The 11010-nt window shown below is 37.8% G+C and overlaps 1 protein-coding gene across 1 annotated transcript in view; it reads right to left on the reverse strand.

Moving 5' to 3' along the window:
• Nucleotides 1-1173: 1173 nt before the first annotated feature.
• LOC115230049 (arachidonate 12-lipoxygenase, 12R-type) overlaps nucleotides 1174-11010 on the reverse strand; it is a 26354-nt gene continuing 16517 nt past the window's right edge. The window contains exons 4-6 of the mRNA XM_029800286.2: nucleotides 9381-9563; nucleotides 6377-6540; nucleotides 1174-1958 (exon numbers count right to left, since the gene is read on the reverse strand). Of these exons, the coding sequence (XP_029656146.2) occupies nucleotides 1844-1958; nucleotides 6377-6540; nucleotides 9381-9563 (462 nt within the window). The 3' untranslated portion in view covers nucleotides 1174-1843. The remainder of the gene's footprint in view (nucleotides 1959-6376; nucleotides 6541-9380; nucleotides 9564-11010) is intronic.

Below are 11010 nucleotides of genomic sequence, written 5' to 3' on the forward strand. Positions count from 1 at the left end.
TACCATTTTGTCTTACCAACATTACGAAACGAATTCTTAGCTTTCTTTAAAAGCAAGATCCACTCCAGTTCACAACATCTTCATTTCTTGGAATTATCTCCCTTGCTTGCTGTTTTCAAATTTCAAATGCACACTAGATGGAGATTTCTTTTTCAGTGTTATGAACGCTGGCATTTCGACTGTCGATATTTTGACATGTATGACGAATGTCAACATTCGTCATTTTGTCCAAATACCACCCAGTAACCAGGTACATGCAAAAACCAAACAACCCTGTTAAACCCCGTCGCCATCTTGTGTTCCATCTGATACACAACCGTTTGTCCCTCGACACACAAATCTCTCTCTATATATATATAGGCGGAGGAGTGGCTGTGTGGTAAGTAGCTTGCTTACGAACCACATGGTTCCGGGTTCAGTCCCACTGCGTGGCACCTTGGGCATGTGTCTTCTGAAAGAAGCCCGTCGTATATATGTATATATATATGTATGCGTGTATGTTTGTGTGTCTGTGTTTGTCCCTCTAGCATTGCTTGACAACCGATGCTGGTGTGTTTACGTCACCGTCACTTAGCGGTTCGGCAAAAAGAGACCGATAGAATAAGTACTGGGCTTACAAAAGAATAAGTCCCGGGGTCGAGTTGCTCGATTAAAAGGCGGTGCTCCAGCATGACCGCAGTGAAATGACTGAAACAAGTAAAAGAGTAAAAGAGTAAAGAGTATATAAAGCTGAAGTTGTCTGTGTTTGTGTGGCAGGTTTGGTAGTCTTCAACTAACACTATCTCCTCCGAGACCCTGTGGTGCAAGTTGACCAAAATTGAAAGTATGATAGAAGAAGACTTGCTCTTCATTCCGTAGAAGAAAAAATTCAAATCGGACCATGTTAACACCAAAAATTATTTAGATCAAAAAGGTGCTTTTTTTTTTTTCTATGAAAATCCCTATATTTTACGATTTTTTGACTGCTGTGTCGCCATTTTTCGGTGTATTTCAACCAGAAAAATGTTCACTTAAAGAGAATAACAAGCTACATAATGCAATTTTTTTACTTTTCAAAAATTTCAATTCTAAAGGGTCGAAACAAACCCGAGCAACGCCGGGCGATACTGCTAGTAGAATATAAAACAAAATTTAAAAGAAGGAAAAGAAAACAGAAGAGCGAAACAACATTTGTTTTTGGGAGGTTATTTTGTTATTATTATTATTTTTTTTCATTTTGCTTTTTACATTTACAAGTCAACAACAACCGTATATATTTTCAGAGAACAAAAAATAGAAAGCTTTAACAGTTGTACCCCTTCCCGGGGGAGGATCAAGGTTGAGTGAAGAGATGAAGTTGCATCTTAGAATCATGTTTTCTTCAAGAGTTTGCAAGTTTGCCAATTCCTGTCTTTTTTTTTATTTTTGTTTTTGTTTTACTATGGTTATGTCAGTATTAACATATTTAATGCAGGGCGCATTTAGAGAAGCCAACTAGAAATAATTATGCAGGACAGAAAAGGAGAGTAAAATACAGCATTGATCAATGTCTTTTTAATTTTTTTTTCCATCTTTTTCGTTCAGCAAGTATGGGAGACAACTTCAGTCATGTTTCGTTATTATTCTGATCTCATTAGCGATTTTGTTTGTTTCGTATTTTTTCTTACGGTTATGTTAAAGAAATTAAGGAAAGGTGCAATAGTAAATTATGTAAATATTTCTTTTTTCACTTTTTTATTTGTTTATCTTGAACTCTTTTGTTTGTTTGTTCTAGTTTTATTTTTTTATTTATTTATTTGTTACTTTTTTTCGATGGTGATGAAATTATTTATTGGTTTATTGGTTTATCGATTTAGTTCATGTTCTAAATGCTGATCGAGTTTGGAATGTAAATCGGATCGAGATATGTGTAAGGTGGGTTCCTGGTGCTGTTTCGTTCTCGAATGATCACTCCGATCTGTTTTAAGTCGCTCCGAAACCTAAAAGAAGAAGAGAAAAGCAATAGAAACGTCACTGGAATTAGAAGAAAAGGGAGAAGAAAAAAAACAAAAAAGAAAACGGCTGTGTGGTAAGTAGCTTGTTTACCAACCACATGGTTCCAGGTTCAGTCCCACTGCGTGGCACCTTGGGCAAGTGTCTTCTACTATAGCCTCGGGCCGACCAAAGCCTTGTGAGTGGATTTGGCAGACGGAAACTGAAAGAAGCCTGTCGTATATATGTATATATATATATGTATATATATGTGTGTGTATATGTTTGTGTCTCTGTGATTGTCCCTCTAGCATTGCTTGACAACCGATGCTGGTGTGTTTACGTCCCCGTCACTTAGCGGTTCGGCAAAAGAGACCGATAGAATAAGTACTGGGCTTACAAAGAATAATTCCCGGGGTCGATTTGCTCGACTAAAGGCGGTGCTCCAGCATGGCCGCAGTTAAATGACTGAAACAAGTAAAAGAGTAAAGAGTAATGAAAGAAAGAAAGGAAGAAAGGAAGGAAGAAGATTAATAAAGAATGTGGATTTGCCTCATGACTGATTTTAAAAAATCATGATTAACAAAAATAATTAAGTGACTGAGAAAAATGATTAATTGAAAAACGTGATTGTTGGAAAATAATGTTTGCAAAAAGTGATTGGCTGCTGAGGATCATCGATTTGTAAAATGATTGATGATTATGATTTACTGAGAAAATTTAGTTGATTGGAGAGGAAACCTGAATAATCGAAGAAAAAACCGCTTGGTTGATTAAACTGATTGATTAGCAAAAAAATAATCGATTGACAGAAATGAGATTTGAAATAATTGATTGACTGACAAAAAAAAAAAAATTGCAAGAAAATATGATCAACAAAAATTGTTCACTTGGAGAAAAAAAAACTTATGAATCGATAAAATAAAATTCAGAGATTCACAAAAATGATTGATTTACAAAAGTGATAAGTAATTATATATGAGATTTATTTTGGCTCCTTATTCTCAGATTTCGTGCGTGCACATACATATATGCATATATATATATATATATATATATATATATATATATATATATATATATATATATATATATATATATATATATATATAAGTTTATGAAAGAATGGAGTTGAACGACTTGTTAACAAATTTCCTTTATTTTCGACATATGTTTCGAAGGCTACATATTCCTAATTCCGAGGGAATAAGGAGTACATTATGCAGATTTCTCATCAGGAAAGGAACTTATGTCGACATCAAAATGCACAAAAAGCTTTTAGCTGACTTCTCCCAAGGAGCCCATGGCGATAATGAGTGTCTGTTTATAAGGAGTGACGTCAGATGTGAATTTGCTACCCAGGTATCGGTTATCTTTCGAATTATCCTTAAGATAATTCATTCAACTACTCAAATATTCATATATATATATATATATATATATATATATATATAAATATGTATTATTAAGCGTGATGTTTAAACAAGTATATTGTTCCGCTAATTTCAATTTCGGTTTATGTGCGGTTTCATGTCCTCTTATTTCCAGACAATTAGTCTGTCCTCTCTCCTAATGACATGCCAAATTTGGGAAGATCTTGATTCTTGATTTTGTCTCTCCTTCTCATATAGAGCTGCTCTCAGTTACTATTTGGGAATTGTGACACATTCTCTACAAGCTGAAATAATTTTATAAATCAACAATTTATGTTATAAAGAATAGTAAGACCGTATTTGTCTAGATTGTTCGAACGCACGCCGCTGGCCACTCAGACTTATTTCTCTTAGCACGTTTGTTTAATCTTTACATACATGTACGTATGTGTGTGCACATCTCTCTCTCTCTCTCATATATATATATTATATATATATATATATATACTATATAGTATCTACCGGCGTTGCTCGGGTTTTGTAAGAGAAATAACTATAAAGCATTTTAGAGAGTTAAGCCAAAAATAGCAAAAAAATGCAGTAAAAATGGAAAAAAAATGATGGTAAATTTTTTTTTTAATCGTTGACTCATCGTAGACATTTTTAGAGAGTTACTTCCCTTATATAATAGCGAAAAAAATTCATTAAAATGGAAAACAATTATGGTAAATTATTTTTTAAATCGTAGACTCATCGTAGACGCGCGCTAACACCCAGAAGGGCTCAATATGAATCACGACTATAAGATACCCGGTTTTGGTTAAACTGCACCGCAAAATGTGGGAGTAGTTAAGAATCTAAATCGGAGTAGACAGACACACAACTTCACTTTTATATATAAAGATATATATATATGCATGCACATACACACCACACACACACACACACACACACACACACACACACACACACATTAAGATTCTTGTTTTTCCTGTCCTTCCCTCATCGTCTCTTTCCATTCCTATGCTACCAAAACTTATCTGTTTATTGTCTTATCTGTTTCCTTCTCCAAAACAGATCCGATGAAAAACATAACAAATATTTGCAGATAAGCGCTAAGCAGACGAAAACATTTGGTTTTCATTTTGCTCTATTTACTTCCGGTTTACCGCCGCCATTCACCGTTCGCCTTCTTTATTTTCCCTTACGTGTGGACCTACCACACTGCAGAATAGGTTGCTGCACGCACGGGTTATTCATAAACATCGGGTTCCGGATTCGAGCTGCGCTGCTTGCTCGGAAATTGTATTTTCATGTTCGTCGGATAGGCTGTGGTTAATAGTAATTGAGAAGGGCTGGGTTAAAAAACACCAACAACATGGTTGAGGATATATATGAATATAGGCAGATAAGGCGGCGAGCTGGCAGAAACGTTAGCACGCCGGGCGAAATGCGTAGCCGTATTTCGTCTGCCGTTACGTTCTGAGTTCAAATTCCGCCGAGGTCGACTTTGCCTTTCATCCTTTCGGGGTCGATTAAATAAAGTACCAGTTACGCACTGGGGTCGATGTAATCGACTGAATCCCTTTGTCTGTCCTTGTTTGTCCTCTCTGTGTTTAGCTCCTTGTGTGTAGTAGAGAAATAGGTATTTCGTCTGTCGTTACGTTCTGAGTTCAAATTCCGCCGAGGTCGACTTTGTCTTTCATCCTTTCGGGATCGATTAAATAAGTACCAGTTTCGCACCGGAGTCGATATAATCGACTTAATCCCTTTGTCTGTCCTTGTTTGTCCTCTCTGTGTTTAGCCCCTTATGGGTAATAAAGAAATATATATATGAATATAGGCAGAGGCCTGACTGCATAATTAAGAAGTTTTCTTTGCAACCACGTGCTTTCGGTTTCAATCCCGCTGCACGGTACACTGTTCAAGCGTCTTTAACTATAGCCATCGCGAACTTGGTAGTTGGAAACTGTGCGGAAACCCGACGTGTGTGGATGTATGTCTGTGTGTGTGTATACGTGCGTGCGTTGTGTGTGTGCGTGTGTTTCTGTTTGTCTGCCTGCACACATGTCTTTGGATTTCTCCCAAAGCAGTGCTGGTTTGTTTACGTCCTTGTGTCCTAGCTGTTTGGCAAAAAGTGATCGACAGAATAAGTACGAAGCTTTAGAAAAGAGTTCAGGGAACGATTCGTTCGAGTAAACTCTCCAGGCATTGCCCCATTATGGCCGCTGTCACATGGTAGAAAGATAGAAGAATAAAAAAAAACATAAATAACGTGCTCAGCTTGGTGGGGATGGATTGGGGTGTACCCGAAAAAGGTGGGATTGTCACGAGTGGACTATCTTTGATAGCATTCGCACGATCAGGACTGAACGACGACGAATCGCTGTCTTTATCATTATTACCACCATCACCACCATCATTCAACAACTGCCCCGACCACCACTGACGCCACCATCGCCACCTTGCACGTTGCAATGTTTACAAGGTCGGTGTCCCATGTTTATTCCGAGCGATCATCACCGAATCAAAATGTTATCTCAATACACAAACTGGGAGTGGGGACACGGCTTGAGGGCAGATAACATTGTGTGTGTGTATGTGTGTGTGTGTGTATGTGAGAGAGAGAGAGAGAGTGAATGTGTCTGTGCGTATATGCATGCTTGCATGTGTGCGTATATTATATATATATACGTGAGTGTGTGTAAATATACATACATATAGATCGTTAGCCACTACACACATGTTTTCTCTCCTTGTTTTCGGTGTCCCTTTCTGTAGAAGAGCATAGGCTCGAAACGTAAAAGACTTTTTCTATTCCTGAGCGTTATACTAATACATCTGTTTGTTTTGTACACCACCTGTCTTCATCTTTTGTTGTTTTTTTTTTGTAAACTCTCCCTCTATATATATATATTCTGATTATATCCATCATTTTCTAATTAGTCCAAAGTATATGTAGACATCATAAACAGTGTGACCTCGCTTCTATGGAGGTCCATTGCTGAGAGGGGGTTCTGTTTGGGGGATCAAATATATCTTGTTGTACTTACTTGTTCACTATCGGTATAGCTTTCGGATCAAATATATACTGTATTTCGAAGTCTCCCAAAGAATTGGTTCCTTTCGAGCTGAGAATTTTGGTAACAGTCATGATGTCCAAAGTTGTTCTTTTGTCAGGTAACAACTTCAATATGTCTTCTTCTGTACAGGGACTCTGGAAAATATCAGAGAGGAATTACATTTTTAGTCGATAATAAACAAATGACTGCAACGTAAATGCGTGTGTGTGTGGAAATACAAGTTGTTGGTTGTGTACAGTGAAATATAATAAGAATAGCAATGATAGAAAAGTTAGTCCGAGGTAATGGAGGTATCTTTTCTTTATTAATTATAAGAGATTTAAAAAGTCTGAATTATTCCATTACGTTCCTCATCCACTCATTTCCCCCTGTCTTTGTTCCCTTTTCGTGACCACTCGCCTATACTCTGGCACCTCCAGCATGCTGTTGATACCACCTGGTTGAATAACGTTGCCATAGGAATCGAAATTGTAAAGATTTCAATCGGCTACTGTTGAAGGACTTAGACTTTTGTATGTCCGTCTCTACTGCGTTGTTGTTTTTATTCTAAGTCTTCGTAGTTCCTCGTTTTTTTAACACGTGACATCTTCTCTCTCTCTCTCTCTCTCTCTTATTTTCTCTTCCTCTTTACCTCTTCTAACAAGAGACGGTAGCAGACCACCTCCACCAATATCTGCACACCTGTTTCTCCCGCTCTCATCACAATCTCTCATCACTCATGTTCACCTTTAACTTCTGCTGATTTAATGCTTTCACACCAAAACGTGATAAAAATAACAAAAAAAAGAACTCTGAAAACTTCTTCCCTTCCACATTTTCTCTCGCCATGATCAACTTACAGATGTTTAATCTAAATATAAACCACATCATCTTCACCAGACGCAAAAATTTATGTAAGAATAATTACTTCGAAGGTTTACGACTTCTTTACCTTTTAGTTGTAAATTCTAGTTTTTACCTGTGAGCAATCTTGCACTTAATTGTGTTGCTAAGTAATAAACTTTGACGCCAAAAAAATTAGATTATCACAAAAAGAGAAAAAAAAAAAAGCTTTTATTTGCGCCTTCTGGAATTCTGTTCTGTAAGCGAAACTGGGGAATAACGTAAAAGGAGATTTTAGTTTGTGTTTCCCTTCATTGGGACGGGAGTTCTAAAGTTTAAACAGAAATTCTATATAATTGTTGGTGGATAAATCTAAATAATCGAGGCGTAATGGAGAACGTATAAAAACAGGACGATTTGTTTGAAATGCCGAAACGAAATCAGAATATTGTTTTAAACTTTTATACGTTTTGGTCCAAGGAGAAAAAAAAATACTTTCGTATTAAAAGCACGGGTATTACGAGGAAAAGAAGGGAAAAGAAGAAACACTTCGGCAAGATTGTAACCATGTGGTTTCAGGTTCGGTCTCACTGTGCGGCACCTTGGCGAAATGTCTTCTACTTTAGCCCCGGGCCGATCAATGCCTTGTGAGAGACGGAAACTGTGTAGAAGCCCGTCGTGTGTATGTATATATATATATATATATATTATAGACGCGTGTGTGTGTGTTTTATATTGAGGCTGAGCCAAAGCGGAAATGGTAGCTTTTGTGACCTTTCGGCTCGGGCTCCGACTCTGGCTGGTTGGTTGGAGTGGCAGGGTAGGAAGGAATACGAAACCATAACTGACAGCAGATGGCGCAGCAGTAGGAAGCAGCGAAGCAAGATAATGAGTTATCTATCTTTAGACAGGAGATGATTGAGTCGAAATGCATGTGTGTATGTATGTATATATATATATATATATATATATATATACATCCACACACACACGTATACTTTTATATATAAATACAAACACACACACACACACACACACACACCAACACACCACACCACATATATATATATATATATATATATATATATATATATATAATATAATCCTGGCACTCCATCGGTTGCGACGACGAGGGTTCCAGTTGATCCGATCAACGGAACAGCCCACTCGTGAAATTAACGTGCAAGTGGCTGAGTACTCCACAGACGCGTGTACCCTTAGCGTAGTACTCAGGAAGATTCAGCGTGAGAAAGAATGCACCAAGACTGACCCTTTGAATTACAGATAAAATTCCTTTTTGCCTGCTGAGCGGAGTGGAGCCACGCGCCACTGTGGATCGAACTGACGATCGTGTGAACCGAATACCCTAACCACTAAAGTACGCGCCTTCATGCACACACACTCGCGCGCGCGCATACATATATCTATAAACACCCTCTGCCCATAGACACACGATGGGTCCTCCGTCAGTTTTGACGCTGAGCAATCAATTTTCGACAAAAAGAATTACGAACTCATAAATTAATATCTAAGTGGTTGGGTATTCCGCAGACATGTATACTTTCAACGTAAATCTCCGGCAGAATCAGTATGGCTTAATGTGTAACAAAGCCGAACCTTTTAATTACAGCCACAAACCCATTAATCTGAATCAGTCGAGTTTCTGCAGTTTTCTCCTATTCGGAGACTGTCCACCACCAACTCTCTCTCTCTATCTCTATCTATCTCTCTCTCTTTCTGTCTCTCTCTCTCTATCTATCTATCTTTTACTCTCTCTTTCTCTCTCTCTATCTCTTTTTTATCTCTTTGTCTCTCTCTTTCTCTTTCTCTCTCTATCTGTCTTTCTCTCTCTCTCTCTCTTTTTCTCTTTCTCTCTCTTTTTCTCTCTCTATATCTCTCTCTCTCTCTCTCTATCGCTCTATTTTTTCTTTCTTTCTCTCTCTTTCTCTCTCTATCTCTCTCTCTCTCTCTCTTTACAGCCATCATTTTGACAGTCTTCACAATGTTCAAGAGGAATATTAACCGCGTTCATCTGAGCCATCTCCCAGAATTGTGGACCATGAAATCACCATCAGCACGAAACCAATACAAAACTAAAAACAGAAGAAAACAAAAATAATTGCAGAGACATCATAAAGAGGAAAACGGTTACCTTGTCTGTAGGGACCGGCCCCTTCAAAAAGGCCGGATAATTGGCGGGAAAACCGTACTCATCGTATTGGGGGAAGTTCGACGAGGCGTGGCCTACACTACACGTGAATATTATGGATGTCAAGATTAGAACGAGGTCCTTGACCGTTTCTATGCAGCCTTTGCCGTCTTTCATTGGAATTCCCTGTTAATAAAGAGATTAAAGGATTAGTGGGAACAATATCTTGTAAAACAACGGTGTATGTACGTATGTGTGGAGGGGGAGTTATATTATATATATCTCCCTAATCTCCCTATTATATATATATATATATATATATATACCCCTGTTTATTTCTGTATTCCTTTCTGTCGAAGAGCGTAGGCTCGAAACGTAAAAGACTTTCTTACTTTCCGGAGCGTTAAACTAATACATCTGTTTCTTTACACACCCGTCTTCGTCTTTTGTTTTTGTAAATTCTCACTATATTATATTATATATATATATATATATAATATATATATATATATATATATATATTATATATATACCCTTCATATTACGGATACCATATTTTATCTCAGTAGATGACCACAGCATCTTGTGTTTGGCTACACCGGGTGGGAAGGGCTGTTGACACAATCGTTTCATTCACAAATTGAATTCGGTGATACCAGTTGCGGATTCTAGCTCGCTCTGATACTGATTGAGTTGGTGCCTTCTGGTATCTCAAAATTCAATATATAATCATTTATGATTATAGTATTCTACGCTGAAGAGAAAAGAAGTTTCGGTAAGATAGATTATTTAATATTTAATATTTAATTCTTATGCTTTCCTTAAAACTTGATTTCGAACGTACTCCGTGATAACTAAAAAAATGTATGATAGATTGCAGTCAATTCATTCTCTCTTACCTGTTTTGTGTCTGCCTTCCAAATGCTGTTTTTTACTGATATCTCCCTTTTTAGTAGAAGAAATAGCTATAACCCTTTGACTGCTATTTCTAAATTCGGTATGTGGTAAGGCAACTCGTTGCTAACCCTTATTGCTTAGTATATATATATAATATATATATATGTATATATACACTATATAAAGAGTGAGTGACCCCTTCGGTCATGAATGACCATAGGATAGCACCTAGAAAGTTGCCCTCCGAGGCACAAGTCCGGGCAAGGATGCTTATGGAAGACCAGCAGTTGCCCATGCATACCAGCCACCCCATCCCCACGCCACCTATTTTATCCCAGGGAAAGGCAAAGGGGCCGATACAGCTTGGCACCTGTGATGTTGCAACTCATTTCTACAGCTGAGTGAACTGGAGCAACGTGAAATAAAATGTCTTGCTCAAGAACACAACAGGAACTCAACCTCACGATCATAAACTCGACGCTCTAACCACTGAGCCATGCGCCTTCACTATATATATATATATATATATATATATAGTCAAAATTGGCCGTATCTGTGTATGCCCCTACCCTGTACTGCTTGACAACCGGTGCTGGTGTGTTTACGTCCTCGTAACTTAGCGGTTCGACAGAAGTAACCGACAGAATAAGGACCAGGCTTCAGAAAGTATAGGGATCGAGCCGTTCGACTAAAAACTCTTCAAGGTGGTGCCCCAGCATGGCCGCAATCTGATGAC

The sequence above is a fragment of the Octopus sinensis genome, unplaced genomic scaffold, assembly GCF_006345805.1.
Source record: "Octopus sinensis unplaced genomic scaffold, ASM634580v1 Contig14197, whole genome shotgun sequence".
NCBI classification, from domain to species: Eukaryota; Metazoa; Mollusca; class Cephalopoda; order Octopoda; family Octopodidae; genus Octopus; species Octopus sinensis.